The sequence below is a fragment of the Silurus meridionalis genome, chromosome 10 (genome assembly GCF_014805685.1).
Source record: "Silurus meridionalis isolate SWU-2019-XX chromosome 10, ASM1480568v1, whole genome shotgun sequence".
Taxonomy (NCBI): domain Eukaryota; kingdom Metazoa; phylum Chordata; class Actinopteri; order Siluriformes; family Siluridae; genus Silurus; species Silurus meridionalis.
Window position 1 is genome coordinate 16615269 of NC_060893.1, and position 20536 is coordinate 16635804.

General features: G+C 38.5%; 2 protein-coding genes and 1 pseudogene across 9 annotated transcripts in view; all 3 read right to left on the minus strand.

Moving 5' to 3' along the window:
• The window catches only part of LOC124392413 (protocadherin gamma-A11-like), a 145865-nt gene that overhangs the window by 82996 nt on the left and 42333 nt on the right, over positions 1–20536 (minus strand). Inside the window, exon 1 of one of the 8 annotated variants that reach the window (XM_046859431.1) lies at positions 14074–16618. The exons of 6 other annotated variants lie outside the window; for them this stretch is intronic. In XM_046859431.1, coding sequence (XP_046715387.1) covers positions 14074–16509 — 2436 coding nt within the window. In that variant the 5' untranslated portion in view covers positions 16510–16618. Of the gene's footprint in view, positions 1–14073; positions 16619–20536 lie in introns of those variants that run through there. One more of the 8 variants, XM_046859438.1, reaches the window with a different exon arrangement.
• LOC124392414 lies at positions 5134–8273 on the minus strand (annotated as a pseudogene).
• On the minus strand, positions 12043–13704 carry LOC124392567 (protocadherin gamma-A11-like). The gene has a single exon (XM_046859708.1). The coding sequence runs from the start codon at positions 13567–13569 to the stop codon at positions 12043–12045; it is 1527 nt and encodes a 508-aa protein (XP_046715664.1). The 5' UTR covers positions 13570–13704.

The following is a 20536-nucleotide window of genomic DNA, read 5'->3' on the forward strand; positions in this document are numbered from 1 at the left end:
TGATTGAAAGTGATAACGGCACACCTTTTGCTTCAAGGTAACACAACTTTTGGCTAAAAGCTTAGCAATTGACTGGCATTTTAATATTCCCTATCACCCACAGTCAGCTGGAGTGGTAGAGAGAACAAACAGAACCATTAAGGGCGTGTTACTAAAGCCTGCATTGAAACAGGCCGAAATTGGACTGTTGTTCTCCGGCAGTACTCACAGAAATGAGAATGACCCCATCTTCAACAAAACTAACCCTTTGAAAGTTTTATGTTCTAACCTTTCTTGACCCCATGGGTCACGGGACGCACTTCTTCCTTAGGTAACCTGGAAGTGATGGTGGACAACTACGTTTCTGCCCTGGTTGAGAAAATGAATTCTATCAGTGCTGATGTCTCACTAACTCCTCCTCTGCCCACAGATAAGCCAACACACCTTTTTGTGCCTAATCAGCAGGTCCTGATACGAAGTCTGAAGCCTACCAAGGTCGGTGAGCCAAAGTATCTGAGTCCAGCGACTGTTCTAGCTGTAACCAGAACTGGAGTTCTGACTGATTATCAGCCACAGTGGATACATGCAAGCAGGATCAAAACAGCACCCACTTAATCTGTGCACTAATTGGTCTGTTGGCCTAAGAAGCCTGCCTAAGTGAGTATTCAGGGCTGAAACAGTTGAGAGCCCAAGGAAAGATCCTTTCTTTATGGGGGCCACCTCCGGGGTGAAGATCTGACTCACTTAACTTTTTGTTTAGCTTACCCTGATACCTGCTCTAGGTCTAAATTCTATAACAATATGTGCATAGTTGTAACTAGACTCCAGATTTTTCTTATTCTCTTTGAACACATTATTCAGAGAGGAGAAACTGTTATGTGTACCTTATAATACTGCTAATAGACATACTGAACAAGCACTGAGAAACAAATGTCTCATGATGTCTTGAAGACCGTGAAACAACTGCTGAACAAAGTTTTTGAGAAGATTAAGATGTTTACAGTGTTGACAAACCTGATTCTCAATAGTTAAAAACGGATAAACAACTAGGAAATGAACATGGTCGAGCCAAAAATAGGATGCTTGCTGGAAGGGTAAGGAGGCAGAATAGAGGAAGAGGAAGAAGAGTGAGATACATTTTAGATTAATTTAGAGCCACTATTGTGGACCATGTTGTCAATCATGACCTCACAATGGTATTGCAAGGGATGATATCTGTTGTGATGTGGATGAAAATCTGTGGACAGACTCGTCAATAACTGATTGCACTGTATAATGCGGCATGTGCTGTTCTGCCTAAGAAGTGTTTCCTATGTTTACCTTTTGGAATTTTAATTTGTGTCTTTTTTTTCTATCACAATGACATTACTGTATATTGTAAATTGTCAGTCCATCAGTAAAGAAAATTGAAAAATGAATCCTGTCCAGTCTCTTACAGTCAATATCCAACATACACTAATGTGTAAATATGTGCTGTTGAAATTCATAGTTGCACACTTAGAAGAAATTCATCCTCGTGAAATACTAAAATTAAGCATTGTCATATTGAAAAAATGACTAAACATTTTGACTATCTTGATCGTAAACAATGATAAAAGGACTTGTTATTTTGATGGCAATGAAATGTTAATTGACAAAGACTTAATTTTGAAAGAAGTACTAAGGATTTTGAGCAAAAAACAGGCTTTTGTACCATTTGCATATTGTTCGTGTTAAACATGTCATATTACGGTGTTATTGTATAATAAGTAATTGTTTCTTTTATTTTTATTACTAGAAACTACCTCATGCTCATGTCCCGGTGTGTAGTGTTATTCTTGCGCAAGAAATGGCGAAATTCTACCACCAGTAACAGCGGGCAATCGGCAACATATATATGAAACACAATAATAGTTATTATTTTAAAATTAAGTCAATATTTATAACCCTTTGGATAAATAAGTCATCAGTAGCTCTCACCTCATCAAATTCGCCAAAAGTTTTGTCCCTGTGCGCATGCGGAAGTGTTGCACCGCTGTCCAGACTAATGATGCTCTCAGTAGGAGGTCTGGTGAATTTCAGATCACTCTTTCTAGAGTCAGTGGTTCTGTAAGCGTCATAATTGTACATATGCTGTAAAGTTCCTGTTCCTCCTACATCTGCGTAAAGAGGTGGATAATAAGGAATAACTGGCAGATTGGCACCGGATTTATAAAACATCCGCTCACGTCTCCATCTGTAGCATTTCACTGACACTATAGCTATGATGGACACGAGGAAGAGAAATGAAACTACAGCCAAGGCCAGGACTAGATATAAAGTCAGGTTCTCGTTATATTCCTTGTCGTGCGTAAAGTCAGTGAACTCGGAGAGCACTTCAGGGAAAGTGTCCGCCACCACCACGTTAACATTGACTGTAGCTGAACGAGAAGGCTGTCCGTTGTCCTCCACTACAACAGTGAGCTTCTGTTTCACAGCATCTTTATCAGTGACTTGGCGCACAGTTCTGATTTCTCCATTCTGTAAGCCCACTTCAAACAGCGCCCTGTCTGTCGCTTTGTGTAGTTTATATGAGAGCCAGGCATTCTGTCCAGAGTCCACATCCACAGCCACCACTTTAGTGACCAGATATCCCACATCTGCTGAACGAGGCACCATTTCAGCCACCACAGAGCCACCAGTTTGTACTGGATACAGAATCTGAGGCGCGTTGTCATTCTGGTCCTGAATAATCATTTTCACACTCACGTTGCTACTGAGCGGCGGGTTTCCTCCGTCCTGCGCTTTTACGCGAATGTTGAACTCTTTTGTTTGCTCGAAATCAAAAGATCGAATAGCAAGAATCTCCCGCCTCTGCGTTAACAGAAATATAAGACGAAGCAGAAACTCCGTTGACAGAAAGATCTTCTAAAAATAGAAATGCGCATTATTAGCAGAGTCTCTGTCTGTAGCTGTTACTGAAAATATAGAAACTCCAGGTGAATTATTTTCCATCACATAAGCGGTGTATGAGTGACGCTGGAAAACAGGGGCGTTGTCGTTCACATCCGATATTTTAAGCCTCAGTGTTTTATTTGTAGATAAAGATGGAGATCCTTCATCTGTAGCTGTGATCGTTATATTGTATTCAGAAAACATTTCACGATCTAAACTACGGTCTGTGACTAAATTATATATATTAGATGATGTGGCTCTGATGCGAAATGGCAGATCTGAATTCACTGAGCATTTAATTTGTCCGTTTTTCCCGGAGTCTGCGTCTTTAATATTCAGCATGGCTACAGCAGATTCAGAAGCGGAATCTTCAGGTATCGAGTTGGAAAATGAGATTACACTAATAACAGGGGAATTATCATTAACATCTGTAACTTCAACCTGCACTTTGCTGGTATCAGTTAATCCGCCCTTGTCAATCGCATCAACATCTAACTCATACTGTTTGGATTTTTCAAAATCTAAAAGACCCTTTAGTTTTATTACCCCAGTGTCTGACTCAATGCTAAATATTTCCGTGGCTTCCTTTCCGGTGCTTTGTGAAAATGAATATGAAACCTCTCCATTAGATCCTTTGTCCATGTCAGTAGCACTGACTGTCACTACTAAACTATTTTTTCGAATATTTTCTGACAAAGACACTCGGTATATTGGCTGACTGAACACAGGAGAATTATCATTTACATCAAGAACAGTGACAGTTATCTTAACTGTTCCAGATTTCTGAGGATTTCCACCATCAAATGCTGTCAAAATTAAATTATGCTCTTCCTGAACCTCTCTGTCTAAATGTGTTTTTAATACCATTTCAAAATATTTGGTACCGTCACTACGAGATAATTCTTTTACACTGAAATGATCTGATGGATTAATGGTGTATTTCTGTACTGTATTCACACCAACATCCGGATCATGCGCCCTTTGTAAAGAAAAACGTGCGCCTGGTGCAACAGATTCTGCTATTTCGATGCTCATTTCTTTTCCGTCGAATGCAGGTGCATTATCATTGACGTCAAGTATTTCCACATCAACTCGATGCAGCTCCATTGGATTATCTAGAATGATCTGGAAATGTAAAGAGCATGGAGACACTTGAGCGCACAGCTCCTCTCTATCTATCCTCTCTCTCACTATCAGAGTGCCTTTGTCCACATTCAGACTGATGTACTCACGACTGTCCTCCGTAAAGATCCGAGCTCTGCCAGATTTCAGTCTCTTTACATCCAATCCTAAATCCTGAGCAATATTTCCCACCAGTGATCCCTTGTTCATCTCCTCGGGAATAGAATAACGGACCTGCCCGTGCGCTATGGCCATTACAAAGGCAAATCTAACCAATATCATCCACGTCGAAAACTGAACAGCAGAGCCTCTTATCTGGGCATCGAGCGAAAAATGAAAATCCATATTAAAAACACTGCACGGTACAAACAATACAGAGGTTTCAAAATAATAAGTAAACGAGTTGAATGACAATTTTTTGTGATGTCGTTTACTCCAAAGAACGTCGAAAGTGAAGAGACAACCAAGCAGAATGCAATCATTACAGAGAGGAGGACCTAATATGAGAACTTAGAATCTGTAACCCTGACCAACAGCGTCACTCAGAGCATTAAATAAATATTACATCAGGTATTAAAAAAGCCAAGCAAAAACACACAGACAGACAAACGTAATGTGCTTGACGTACTACAATTAGAATTGTGCACTTGATGAACTTTTTTCCCTTAATGATAGGACTGACAAAACAGAAAAAAATCAAGTTTTTCAGAACTTTTTTAAAATTAAAATCTATTTAAAAGTGTTACTTTGTTGTTCCGGATGGTGGAAATGAATTTTAAAAAGGCTTCATTTTATCTTCTGAAAGGCAAAGCCAAAGTTGTTAAAGATTTTCTTAGTTGTTTTGGAGCGTTTCTTAGATCAGAAATGAAATACTTAAAACTACTTGTTCAACCTCCACGTCATTCAGTTACTTCTGCACATCATAAAAACAATTTCGTTGTTTTGTCAATTGATGGCACATTCATTTAACTGATTGTGTACAATTGACTGCTGTTTTCTACATTAGCAGTTGTTTATGTCATGTTGATCATAACATATATTATTATATTTTGAATGATATTCGTTTTCAACGCGTGTGCATCTCTGCGCGGCTTCCCGACACGGGTGACCTGAGCACTGCGCATAGGCAGCGCCACGCAAAATGCGCAGTCAGGGCGCAGTCGCACAGGTGACAGGTGATGCCGTGTCAGAGGGCAGAATAAAGTTTGCGAAGCTGTAAGTGTACTCCACTGTTCCTAATTAATAGTAAAGATTGTTAAAGGAGACCACTGTGTGATCTTAATTTTGGCTACATGATGTTAACGATATTTAATATGATTTAAACTGTGGTTGCTGAACCTGTTATCTAAGATGGTTAGTTATTTGAAGTCATATTGTACCATTTGCACAATGGTCGTGTTAGACATGTCATATTACGGTGTTATTGTATAATAAGTGATTGTATCTTTTATTATTATTTCTAGAAACTACCTCATGCTCATGTCCCGGTGTGTAGTGTTATTCTTGCGCAAGAAATGGCGAAATTCTATCACCAGTAACAGCGGGCAAGTCCAAAACATATATATGGAACACAAAAATAGTTATTATTTTAAAATAAAGTCAATATTTATAACCCTTTGGATAAATAAGTCATCAGTAGCTCTCACCTCTTCAAATTCGGCACAAGTTTTGTCCCTGTGCGCATGCGGAAGTGTTGCACTGCTGTCCAGACTAATGAAGCTCTCAGTAGGAGGTCTGGTGAATTTCAGATCACTCTTTCTAGAGTCAGTGGTTCTGTAAGCGTCATAATTGTACACATGCTGTAAAGTTCCTGTTCCTCCTACATCTGCGTAAAGAGGTGGATAATAAGGAATAACTGGCAGATTGGCACCGGATTTATAAAACATCCGCTCACGTCTCCATCTGTAGCATTTCACTGACACTATAGCTATGATGGACACGATGAAGAGAAATGAAACTACAGCCAAGGCCAGGACTAGATATAAAGTCAGGTTCTCGTTATATTCCTTGTCGTGCGTAAAGTCAGTGAACTCGGAGAGCACTTCAGGGAAAGTGTCCGCCACCACCACGTTAACATTGACTGTAGCTGAACGAGAAGGCTGTCCGTTGTCCTCCACTACAACAGTGAGCTTCTGTTTCACAGCATCTTTATCAGTGACTTGGCGCACAGTTCTGATTTCTCCATTCTGTAAGCCCACTTCAAACAGCGCCCTGTCTGTCGCTTTGTGTAGTTTATATGAGAGCCAGGCATTCTGTCCAGAGTCCACATCCACAGCCACCACTTTAGTGACCAGATATCCCACATCTGCTAAACGAGGCACCATTTCAGCCACCACAGAGCCACCAGTTTGTACTGGATACAGAATCTGAGGCGCGTTGTCATTCTGGTCCTGAATAATCATTTTCACACTTACGTTGCTACTGAGCGGCGGGTTTCCTCCGTCCTGCGCTTTTACGCGAATGTTGAACTCTTTTGTTTGCTCGAAATCAAAAGATCGAATAGCAAGAATCTCCCCGCTCTCTGCGTTAACAGAAATATAAGACGAAGCAGAAACTCCGTTTACAGAAAGATCTTCTAAAAATAAGAAATGCGCATTATTAGCAGAGTCTCTGTCTGTAGCTGTTACTGAAAATATAGAAACTCCAGGTGAATTATTTTCCATCACATAAGCGGTGTATGAGTGACGCTGGAAAACAGGGGCGTTGTCGTTCACATCCGATATTTTAAGCCTCAGTGTTATATTTGTAGATAAAGATGGAGATCCTTCATCTGTAGCTGTGATCGTTATATTGTATTCAGAAAACATTTCACGATCTAAAATACGGTCTGTGACTAAACTATAGAAATTAGAGGATGTGGCTTTAATGCGAAATGGCAGATCTGAATTTACTGTACATTTTATTTGTCCATTATTTCCACTGTCTATGTCTTTAATATTCAGCATCGCTACAAGAGTGTCAGAAGAATCTTCAGGATTGGGTTGGAAAATGAGATTACACTGATAACAGGAATTATCATTAACATCAACAATTTCAACCAGCACTTTACTAGTATTAATTAACCCACCACTATCAATTGCTTCAACATATATTTCGTACTGTTTCGATTTTTCAAAATCGAAGAATCCTTTCAACTGAATTTTGCCAGTGTCTGAATCAATACTGAAAAAATCCATGGCTTCATTTCTGGTGCTTTGTGAAAATGAATATGTGACCTCACCATTGGATCCTTTGTCCTTGTCAGTTGCACTGACTATCACTACTAAACTATCTTTTGCAGTATTTTCTGATAAAGACACTCGGTATATTGGCTGACTGAACACAGGAGAATTATCATTTGCATCAAGAACAGTGACAGTTACCTTAACTGTTCCAGATTTCTGAGGATTTCCACCATCAAATGCCGTCAAAATTAAATTATGCTCTTCCTGAACCTCTCTGTCTAAAGATGTTTTTAAAACCATCTCCACATATTTCGTACCATCGCTACGATATAATTCCTTCAATGTGAAATGTTTTATTGGATTAAGGGTGTATCTCTGCAGTGTATTCAATCCAACATCCGGATCATGCGCACTGTCTAATGAAAACCGCGACCCAGAGGCAGCAGTTTCTGGTATTTCAACTTTGATTTCTTTTCTGTTAAAAGCAGGAGCATGGTCGTTTATATCCACTATTTCAATATCAACTTGATGCAGCTCTACTGGATTATCCAGAATGATCTGAAAATGTAAAGAGCATGGAGACACTTGAGCGCACAGCTCCTCTCTATCTATCCTCTCTCTCACTATCAGAGTGCCTTTGTCCACATTCAGACTGATGTACTCACGACTGTCCTCCGTAAAGATCCGAGCTCTGCCAGATTTCAGTCTCTTTACATCCAACCCGAGATCCTGAACAATATTTCCCACCACTGATCCCTTGTTCATCTCCTCGGGAATAGAATAACGGACCTGTCCATGCGCAACGGTTATGACAAAGGCAAATCCAACCAAAACTATTCTCAGCCATGTAGATTCTCCGTCTGTAGCGCCTCTTATCCGAACATCGAGCGACGACAGAAACCGCATTTTACAAATACTGAAAACCAGACTCAAGTCTTAATTGAATAATTTTATAATCAATAAACAAAGGTACTGCAATGATGTTCGCTTAACCGAGACACAGTTCTAAGTGGAGTGAAATCCTGTCTAAAAGAAATCAGAAAACATGGGTGGATCAAAAAACGAGCAGTTAAAGCTAAACACCCTGACCAACAGCGTCACTCAGAGTACCACACAGTTAGTGCATCAAATTACAACGAAAATCTTTTTTTTTTGAGAGGACTACTTAATAATAATAATAATAATAATAATAATAATAATAATAATTATTATTATTATTATAATAATAATAATAATAATAAATCTCAATATACGTATGTAGATCTTTGTATTTCAGTCAAGTTGTCTATCTTGCACAGTACAGTTAAAGTGTAGATTCTTTTCGGTCTCTTGCAATCAATGTAAATCATATATGAACAAAATAAATGTGGCTGAAATCAGACAAACAGAATACATTTATCATATTTTCAATCACTGTAATAAAAAGTCGCATGAAATACTGAAACTGTGCAGTCACACCGACATGACAACATTTTGAACATCTTGTTTCTGAACAGTGACAAAAGGACTTGTTATTTTGATGCCAATATTATGTTCATTGAGACAAATATTTACTGTTACGAGATTAACTAAGGATTTGGATAAAAGTATAGGCTTTTGCAAGAAATCCAATGTGTTGTGCTGTTTGTACAAATTGTTTTGAGAAATGCATTTACTGATTTGCAAATATTAAGAATGGTTTGAGAAATGCTACAAAGCAGCTGAAAAAAGCTGTCATATTAGAAAACATCGACATTTATTTCGCATAGAACATCTTAAACAAATACATAAGCATTCCGGATAATATATATACTTAGCACTGCGCAAAGGCAGCGCCACGCAAACTGCGTAGTCAGGGCGCAGTCGCACTCTCGATGCATAACAGGTGATGCCGTGTCAGAGCGCAGAATAAAGTTTGTGAACTGTAAGTGTACTCCACTGTTCCTAAATAATAGTACAGTCTTAAAGGAGAACACTGTGTGATCTTAACTTTGGTTACATGATGGTAACGATATTGAATATGCATTAAAACTGTGGTTGCTGAACCTGTTATCTACCCTGGTTAGTTATTTGAAATCATATTGTACCAGTTGGCTAATGTTCATGTTAGACACGTCATGTTATGGTGTTATTGTATAATAAGCGATTGTTTCTTTTGTTTTTATTTCTAGAAACTACCTCATGCAAATGACCCGGTGTGTAGTGTTATTCTTGCGCAAGAAATGGCTAAATTCATGATCTCCAACTCCCAAATTCTATCTCGGTCATTAACAATCACCAGTAACAGCGGGCAAACCGCAATATACATACATATATATAAATATATATATATATATATATATATATATATATATATGAAAGACAATAATAGTTATTATTTTAAAATAAAGTCAATATTTATAACCCTTTGGATAAATAAGTCATCAGTAGCTCTCACCTCATCAAATTCGCCACAAGTTTTGTCCCTGTGCGCATGCGGAAGTGTTTGTGTTCCAGAGCTGTCCAGACTAATGATGCTCTCAGTAGGAGGTCTTGTGTATTTCAGATCACTCTTTCTAGAGTCAGTGGTTCTGTAAGCATCATAATTGTACACATGCTGTAAAGTTCCTGTTCCTCCTACATCTGCGTAAAGAGGTGGATAATAAGGAATAACTGGCAGATTGGCACCGGATTTATAAAACATCCGCTCACGTCTCCATCTGTAGCATTTCACTGACACTATAGCTATGATGGACACGATGAAGAGAAATGAAACTACAGCCAAGGCCAGGACTAGATATAAAGTCAGGTTCTCTTTATATTCCTTGTCGTGCGTAAAGTCAGTGAACTCGGAGAGCACTTCAGGGAAAGTGTCCGCCACCACCACGTTAACATTGACTGTAGCTGAACGAGAAGGCTGTCCGTTGTCCTCCACTACAACAGTGAGCTTCTGTTTCACAGCATCTTTATCAGTGACTTGGCGCACAGTTCTGATTTCTCCATTCTGTAAGCCCACTTCAAACAGCGCCCTGTCTGTCGCTTTGTGTAGTTTATATGAGAGCCAGGCATTCTGTCCAGAGTCCACATCCACAGCCACCACTTTAGTGACCAGATATCCCACATCTGCTGAACGAGGCACCATTTCAGCCACCACAGAGCCACCAGTTTGTACTGGATACAGAATCTGAGGCGCGTTGTCATTCTGGTCCTGAATAATCATTTTCACACTCACGTTGCTACTGAGCGGCGGGTTTCCTCCGTCCTGCGCTTTTACGCGAATGTTGAACTCTTTTGTTTGCTCGAAATCAAAAGATCGAATAGCAAGAATCTCCCGCCTCTGCGTTAACAGAAATATAAGACGAAGCAGAAACTCCGTTTACAGAAAGATCTTCTAAAAATAAGAAATGCGCATTATTAGCAGAGTCTCTGTCTGTAGCTGTTACTGAAAATATAGAAACTCCAGGTGAATTATTTTCCATCACATAAGCGGTGTATGAGTGACGCTGGAAAACAGGGGCGTTGTCGTTCACATCCGATATTTTAAGCCTCAGTGTTTTATTTGTAGATAAAGATGGAGATCCTTCATCTGTAGCTGTGATCGTTATATTGTATTCAGAAAACATTTCACGATCTAAAATACGGTCTGTGACTAAACTATAGAAATTAGAGGATGTAGCTTTGATGCGAAATGGCAGATCTGAATTCACTGAACATTTCATTTGTCCATTCTTTCCACTGTCTATGTCTTTAATATTCAGCATCGCTACAAGAGTGTCAGGAAGAGAATCTTCTGGGATTGTGTTAGAAAACGAGATTAAATTGATGATTGGTGAATTATCATTAACATCGATAATATCAACTAGCACTTTACTGGTATCAGTTTGTCCGCCTTCATCTACCGCCTCAACGTTTAGTTCATATTGTTTGTATCTTTCAAAATCCAGAACCCCTTTTAGTTTTATATCCCCGGTGTCTGAATCAATATTAAATGTTTCCACAGTTTCTTTTTCGTTGCTTTGTGAAAAAGAATATGTAACCTCTCCATTAGATCCTTTGTCTTTGTCAGTAGCACTGACTGTCACTACTAAACTATCTTTTAAAATATTTTCATATAAAGACACTCGGTATATTGGCTGACTGAACACAGGAGAATTATCATTTACATCAAGAACAGTGACAGTTATCTTAACTGTTCCAGATTTCTGAGGATTTCCACCATCAAATGCTGTCAAAAGTAAATTATGCTCTTCCTGAACCTCTCTGTCTAAAGATGTTTTTAAAACCATCTCAACATATTTGCGGCCATCGTTACGTGATAATTCTTTCAGAGTAAAATGATCTGATGGATTAAGGTGTATCTCTGCAGTGTATTTACTCCAACATCGGATCATGCGCACTGTCTAAAGAAAACCGTGAACCTGAGGCAATTAATTCTGTATTTCAAAACTGATTTCTTTTCTGTCAAAAGCAGGAGCATGATCATTGATATCCATATTTCAACATCAACTCGATGCAGCTCTACTGGATTATCTAGAATGATCTGAAAATGTAAAGAGCATGGAGACACTTGAGCGCACAGCTCCTCTATCTATCCTCTCTCTCACTATCAGAGTGCCTTTGTCCACATTCAGACTGATGTACTCACGACTGTCCTCCGTAAAGATCCGAGCTCTGCCAGATTTCAGTCTCTTTACATCCAATCCGAGATCCTGAACAATATTTCCCACCACTGATCCCTTGTTCATCTCCTCGAATAGAATAACGGACCTGCCCGTGCGCAACGGTTATGACAAAGGCAATCCAACCAAAAGTATTCTCAGCCATCTCGATTCTCCGTCTGTAGCGCCTCTTATCCGAACATCGAGCGACGACAGAAACCGCATTTTACAAATACTGAAAACCAGACTCAAGTCTTAATTGAATATTTTTCTAAAAAATAAGAAATGCGCGCATTATTAGCAGAGTCTCTGTCTGTAGCTGTTACTGAAAATATAGAAACTCCAGGTGAATTATTTTCCATCACATAAGCGGTGTATGAGTGACGCTGGAAAACAGGGGCGTTGTCGTTCACATCCGATATTTTAAGCCTCAGTGTTTTATTTGTAGATAAAGATGGAGATCCTTCATCTGTAGCTGTGATCGTTATATTGTATTCAGAAAACATTTCACGATCTAAAATACGGTCTGTGACTAAACTATAGAAATTAGAGGATGTAGCTTTGATGCGAAATGGCAGATCTGAATTCACTGAACATTTCATTTGTCCATTCTTTCCACTGTCTATGTCTTTAATATTCAGCATCGCTACAAGAGTGTCAGGAAGAGAATCTTCTGGGATTGTGTTAGAAAACGAGATTAAATTGATGATTGGTGAATTATCATTAACATCGATAATATCAACTAGCACTTTACTGGTATCAGTTTGTCCGCCTTCATCTACCGCCTCAACGTTTAGTTCATATTGTTTGTATCTTTCAAAATCCAGAACCCCTTTTAGTTTTATATCCCCGGTGTCTGAATCAATATTAAATGTTTCCACAGTTTCTTTTTCGTTGCTTTGTGAAAAAGAATATGTAACCTCTCCATTAGATCCTTTGTCTTTGTCAGTAGCACTGACTGTCACTACTAAACTATCTTTTAAAATATTTTCATATAAAGACACTCGGTATATTGGCTGACTGAACACAGGAGAATTATCATTCACATCAAGAACAGTGACAGTTATCTTAACTGTTCCAGATTTCTGAGGATTTCCACCATCAAATGCTGTCAAAAGTAAATTATGCTCTTCCTGATTCTCTCTGTCTAAAGATGTTTTTAAAACCATCTCAACATATTTGCGGCCATCGTTACGTGATAATTCTTTCAGAGTAAAATGATCTGATGGATTAAGGGTGTATCTCTGCAGTGTATTTACTCCAACATCGGGATCATGCGCACTGTCTAAAGAAAACCGTGAACCTGAGGCAATTAATTCCTGTATTTCAAAACTGATTTCTTTTCTGTCAAAAGCAGGAGCATGATCATTGATATCCAGTATTTCAACATCAACTCGATGCAGCTCTACTGGATTATCCAGAATGATCTGAAAATGTAGAGAGCATGGAGAAACTTGAGCGCACAGCTCCTCTCTATCTATCCTCTCTCTCACTATCAGAGTGCCTTTGTCCACATTCAGACTGATGTACTCACGACTGTCCTCCGTAAAGATCCGAGCTCTGCCAGATTTCAGTCTCTTTACATCCAATCCGAGATCCTGAACAATATTTCCCACCACCGATCCCTTGTTCATCTCCTCGGGAATAGAATAACGGACCTGCCCGTGCGCAACGGTTATGACAAAGGCGAATCCAACCAAAAGTATTCTCAGCCATCTCGATTCTCCGTCTGTAGCGCCTCTTATCCGAACATCGAGCGACGACAGAAACCGCATTTTACAAATACTGAAAACCAGACTCAAGTCTTAATTGAATATTTTTCTAAAAAAAATAAACAAAGGTATTGCAATGATGTTCGCTTAACCGAGACACAGTTCTAAATGGAGTGAAATCCTGTCTGAAAGAAATCAGAAAACATGGGTGGATCCAAAAACGAGCAGTTAAAACTAAACACCCTGACCAACAGCGTCACTCAGAGTACCACACAGTTAGTGCATCAAATTAGACCCAAAATCTTTTTTTTTAGAGAGGACTACTTAATAATAATAATAATAATAATAATAATAATAATAATAATATTTATATTTATATTAATAATAATAATTTGCATACACACACACACACACACACACACACACACACACACACACACACACAATTCTGTCAATTCTTCAGGCAAAATAAATTCTGTCAATTCATCAGGCAAAATAAATTCTGTCAATTCTTCAGGCAAAATAAATACATAAAAATCTAAATGAAAAAAATCCACTACGTCTCACCTGATCAGAGTCGTTATTTTTTACCCCATGCGCATGCGTAATTGTCTGTGTTGCATTGGTGTTCAAACTAATGATGCTCTCAGTAGGAGGTCTGCTGTATTTCAGATCACTCTTTCTAGAGTCAGTGGTTCTGTACGCATCATAATTGTACATATGCTGTAAAGTTCCTGTTCCTCCTACATCTGCGTAAAGAGGTGGATAATACGGAATAACTGGCAGATTGGCACCGGATTTATAAAACATCCTCTCACGTCTCCATCTGTAGCATTTCACTGACACTATAGCTATGATGGACACGATGAAGAGAAATGAAACTACAGCCAAGGCCAGGACTAGATATAAAGTCAGGTTCTCATTATATTCCTTGTCGTGCGTAAAGTCAGTGAACTCGGAGAGCACTTCAGGGAAAGTGTCCGCCACCACCACGTTAACATTGACTGTAGCTGAACGAGAAGGCTGTCCGTTGTCCTCCACTACAACAGTGAGCTTCTGTTTCACAGCATCTTTATCAGTGACTTGGCGCACAGTTCTGATTTCTCCATTCTGTAAGCCCACTTCAAACAGCGCCCTGTCTGTCGCTTTGTGTAGTTTATATGAGAGCCAGGCATTCTGTCCAGAGTCCACATCCACAGCCACCACTTTAGTGACCAGATATCCCACATCTGCTGAACGAGGCACCATTTCAGCCACCACAGAGCCACCAGTTTGTACTGGATACAGAATCTGAGGCGCGTTGTCATTCTGGTCCTGAATAATCATTTTCACACTCACGTTGCTACTGAGCGGCGGGTTTCCTCCGTCCTGCGCTTTTACGCGAATGTTGAACTCTTTTGTTTGCTCGAAATCAAAAGATCGAATAGCAAGAATCTCCCCGCTCTCTGCGTTAACAGAAATATAAGACGAAGCAGAAACTCCGTTGACAGAAAGATCTTCTAAAAAATAAGAAATGCGCGCATTATTAGCAGAGTCTCTGTCTGTAGCTGTTACTGAAAATATAGAAACTCCAGGTGAATTATTTTCCATCACATAAGCGGTGTATGAGTGACGCTGGAACACAGGGGCGTTGTCGTTCACATCCGATATTTTAAGCCTCAGTGTTTTATTTGTAGATAAAGATGGAGATCCTTCATCTGTAGCTGTGATCGTTATATTGTATTCAGAAAACATTTCACGATCTAATAAACGATCGGTAACTAAACTATAGAAATTAGAGGATGTGGCTTTGATGCGAAATGGCAGATCTGAATTCACTGTACATTTTATTTGTCCATTGTTCCCGGAGTCTGCGTCTTTAATATTTAGAATTGCAATAACAGTGTCTGTTGCAGAATCCTCTGATATCAGGTTAGAAAATGAAATAATACTGATAACAGGGGAATTATCATTCACATCAATAACTTCAATTAGCACTTTACAGGCATCAGTTAGTCCGCCTTCGTCTATTGCCTCGACATCTAGCTCATACTCTTTAGATTTTTCAAAATCTAACACATCTTTCACTTTTATTTCTCCAGTCTTGAAATTAATATTAAATAATTGTTTTGCCTCTTTTCCTGAGCTTTGGGAAAATGAATATGTGACCTCGCCATTGGATCCCTTGTCCTTGTCATTAGCACTGACTGTCACTACTACAGTGTCTATTGGAGACATTTCTGACATTGACACTCGGTATATTGGCTGACTGAACACAGGAGAATTGTCGTTAGCATCAAGAACAGTTACAGCTACCTTAACTGTTCCAGATTTCTGAGGATTTCCACCATCAAATGCTGTTAAAATCAATTCGTGCGCCTCCTGAAGCTCTCTGTCTAATGCTGTTTTTAACAACATCGCAACGTATTTAGTACCGTCGCTACGAGATAGCTCTTTTAAACTGAAATGTTCCATTGGATGAAGAGTGTATTTCTGCAGTGTATTCACTCCAACATCGGGATCATGCGCTCCGTCTAAAGAAAAGCGTGAGCCGGGGACAGCAGTTTCAGTTATTTCAATTCTGATTTCTTTACTTTCAAAAGCAGGAGCATGATCATTAATATCAAATATTTCAACATCAACTCGATGCATCTCTACTGGATTATCTAGAATGATCTGAAAATGTAAAGAGCATGGAGACACTTGAGCGCACAGCTCCTCTCTATCTATCCTCTCTCTCACTATCAGAGTGCCTTTGTCCACATTCAGACTGATGTACTCACGACTGTCCTCCGTAAAGATCCGAGCTCTTCCAGATTTCAGTCTCTTTACATCCAATCCGAGATCCTGAACAATATTTCCCACCACTGATCCCTTGTTCATCTCCTCGGGAATAGAATAACGGACCTGCCCGTGCGCAACGGCCAGAACAAAAAGAACTCCAACCAGATGCATTGTCAGCCATGTCGATACACGGGCAGTATAGTCTCTAATCCGGGTATCGCGAAAAGAAAGACAAATCATATTATATATGATATATTCTTGAATCTACACACGAGTCTAAAATGTTAAAAGCGTCTAATAAAGCAACATTAATCAAAGTGAGTATTTTCAACGATGGTTGCTGTAACAAAGACAGAAACGTACTGATAGAAAACTGCTCTATATGAGATCAGAATTCAGGGGCGGACCCACAAACAAGCATTTTACACGGCAACCCCTAACCAACAGCGTCACTCAGAGTACTGGTTATATATTGCACATGATAATAAAAAGCAGATATAGAGAAAGGTGTTAAAGATGAAAAAACATCTGAAGTTTCTACGTATAATGTATCAAACCAAAAACAGAATTTAATATTTAGAAAATGCAGGAATACATTATGCAATTAGATTGTTCAATGAAATGTTATTGTCTACTTGTTTGCAATTAAAATACAAACAAACAAACAAAGCGAAACAAACACACACAAAAAAGAAGTAATATTATTGAGTTTGTCCCACAGATAAAAACCTATGAATGCCATATGGCAAAGAACTAATTCTTATTTTGCAAATAACATTTCCCTTTTGGTCAACATATCCATTAAATGTGCTAAGTTGTTTCGCATTTAGATTCACCATGCCAAAAGACTGGATTGCAAGGCCAATACTGAGGTTAAACAGTAACGGAATAAGTAGATTGTATTTTATGTCCATTATTGCATGCAGAAAGATGTTGGAGATCTTTAGCAGTCTTTAGTTGCATTTGTTTTCATCATTTAGCCAAAATGCTGGGTAGCAGCAATAGAGGCAACATATCAATGAAGCACAGTACGAAAAAATAAAGATGGCTGACTATGTCCTGGAATGATCCCTGGACAGTTTTGAAATGTTTGTTAAAATGTGGACATTAACAATGCTATAATGAATCCTGTGAAATCTGTTTGACCATTTCCACAGCATAGCACCTTCCATAAAAGCATATGTGAATACACTTGCACACTCTATTTTTGGATTGCTGCTCTGTCATCATCTCTCAATATATATTTAACAATCTCTGTATTTCAGTCAAGTTGTCTCTCTTTCTGTCTGTCTGTCTGTCTGTCTGTCTGTCTGTCTGTCTGTCTGTCTGTCTGTCTGTCTGTCTGTCTGTCTGTCTATCTCTCTATCAACCTTTAAAAAGCAACTGATTCAAACAGTTTTATTTAAATGCATAAAGAAAACAGATTCAAATAAAATTGAACATGTAAAATTATTCAAACCGTTTTATAAATTAATAAAAAAATGTAGACAATATACACTTTTTCAAATTTAAATAGTGTAGTCTTGTTGCAGTGCTAATACACTGATCAGAGACTGATGTAATTATGTAATAATTATTTGCTGTAGCATTATAAAACAGATCTTGTGCATTTGATGAATGACAAAAGGGTTAGTTTACATGACGTCACTACTTTTATAAATAAAGAAATCTGACAATTAGAAAATTGCCTACATCAAAGATTTTTATGCCAAACGAAGGTATATCTTGCTAAAAATCTTCGAATTTTAGGTATGAAAAGGCAACAAATTTCTAGATAAAGACTCGATTTACAGTTTTTTTTTTTCAGTTGCTTTGGCGCTTTTATCAGATACGAAATTAAATTCTCAAATCTACTTGTTCAACCTCCACATTATTTAGTCATTGTGCTTATCATAAGAACAATCCTTGTTGCTTAGATCAAAATGTAAATGCTTTTGTTCATTCATTTAATTGATTGTGTAAAATTGTCTGCTGTTTTCTACATTATCAGTTGTTTATGTCATGTTGATCAAAATATATTATCTTGGTTTCACGTATATTGTCTTAACCCCTAAAACATCTCAATTCATTGCATAAGTCATTGAATGCAAAATGGTTAAAGTAGTTGTCATCATCATTTGTCATCTAAAATTCTTTTATCTTTTATGACACGTTTTTATTTTGTAAATGTGATTTGAATTGATGAATTGTGCAAATGAATCTTGAATTTCACAAATGAAGGCATCAGATCAACCAATAAACTAGTTCTCTAAAACAGGACCAAAGTGAATCTTGTGAATCTTCAATTGGAGAGTGTATTCAGACAGAGAAAAACAAAGAATTATAAATTCTGAAAGTAAAAAGTAAAAAGTGTGAATCCTGTCCAGTCTCTTGCACTCAATATAAATCAAATATGCAATCAAATATATACATTTGTGCTGGTGAAATCCATAGATGCAAAGAAATAAAAATGTGTGTTTTCAATTACTGTAATCCAAACAATAGTTTATATCAAGAAATACTGAAACTGTGCACCGTCATGACAACACGAATAAACATTTTGACGATCTTGTTTGGAACAATGACAAATGGACTTTTCATTCTGATGGAATTGATATGTTCGTTGACACAAATACTTACTTTTGAGAGATCAACTAATATTTTTGAGAGATCGGCTTTCATAAGAAATTCAATGTATTGTGTTGTTTGTACAAATTGTTTTGAGAATGCACTTACTGGTTTGCATATATTAAGGATGATACAAGAAATGGTCCTAAGCCACTGAGAAAAACTATAATAGAGCTCTCACCTGCTCGAACTGATCACCAACTTTCTCCCTTTGCGCGCACATAATTGTCTGTGTTCCACTGCTGTCCAGACTAATGATGCTCTCAGTAGGATGTCTGGTGTATTTCAGATCACTCTTTCTAGAGTCAGTGGTTCTGTAAGCGTCATAATTGTACACATGCTGTAAAGTTCCTGTTCCTCCTACATCTGCGTAAAGAGGTGGATAATACGGAATAACTGGCAGATTGGCACCGGATTTATAAAACATCCTCTCACGTCTCCATCTGTAGCATTTCACTGACACTATAGCTATGATGGACACGATGAAGAGAAATGAAACTACAGCCAAGGCCAGGACTAGATATAAAGTCAGGTTCTCGTTATATTCCTTGTCGTGCGTAAAGTCAGTGAACTCGGAGAGCACTTCAGGGAAAGTGTCCGCCACCACCACGTTAACATTGACTGTAGCTGAACGAGAAGGCTGTCCGTTGTCCTCCACTACAACAGTGAGCTTCTGTTTCACAGCATCTTTATCAGTGACTTGGCGCAGTTCTGATTTCTCCATTCTGTAAGCCCACTTCAAACAGCGCCCTGTCTGTCGCTTTATGTAGTTTATATGAGAGCCAGGCATTCTGTCCAGAGTCCACATCCACAGCCACCACTTTAGTGACCAGATATCCCACATCTGCTGAACGAGGCACCATTTCAGCCACCACAGAGCCACCAGTTTGTACTGGATACAGAATCTGAGGCGTTGTCATTCTGGTCCTGAATAATCATTTTCACACTCACGTTGCTACTGAGCGGCGGGTTTCCTCCGTCCTGCGCTTTTACGCGAATGTTGAACTCTTTTGTTTGCTCGAAATCAAAAGATCGAATAGCAAGAATCTCCCCGCTCTCTGCGTTAACAGAAATATAAGACGAAGCAGAAACTCCGTTTACAGAAAGATCTTCTAAAAAATATGAAATGCGCGCATTATTAGCAGAGTCTCTGTCTGTAGCTGTTACTGAAAATATAGAAACTCCAGGTGAATTATTTTCCATCACATAAGCGGTGTATGAGTGACGCTGGAAAACAGGGGCGTTGTCGTTCACATCCGATATTTTAAGCCTCAGTGTTTTATTTGTAGATAAAGATGGAGATCCTTCATCTGTAGCTGTGATCGTTATATTGTATTCAGAAAACATTTCACGATCTAAAATACGGTCTGTGACTAAATTATATAAATTAGAAGACGATGCTTTAATGCGAAATGGCAGATCTGAATTTACTGTACATTTTATTTGTCCATTCTTTCCACTGTCTATGTCTTTAATATTCAGCATCGCTACAAGAGTATCATGAATTGAATCTTCTGGGATTGTGTTAGAAAACGAGATTAAATTAATGACTGGTGAATTATCATTAACATCGATAATATCAACTAGCACTTTACTGGTATCAGTTTGTCCGCCTTCATCTATCGCCTCAACGTTTAGTTCATATTGTTTGTATCTTTCA

Excerpts from the sequence above, each read along its gene's own strand:
- LOC124392567 (XM_046859708.1), bottom strand. The coding sequence starts at position 13,569 with ATGCGGTTTCTGTCGTCGCTCGATGTTCGGATAAGAGGCGCTACAGAC.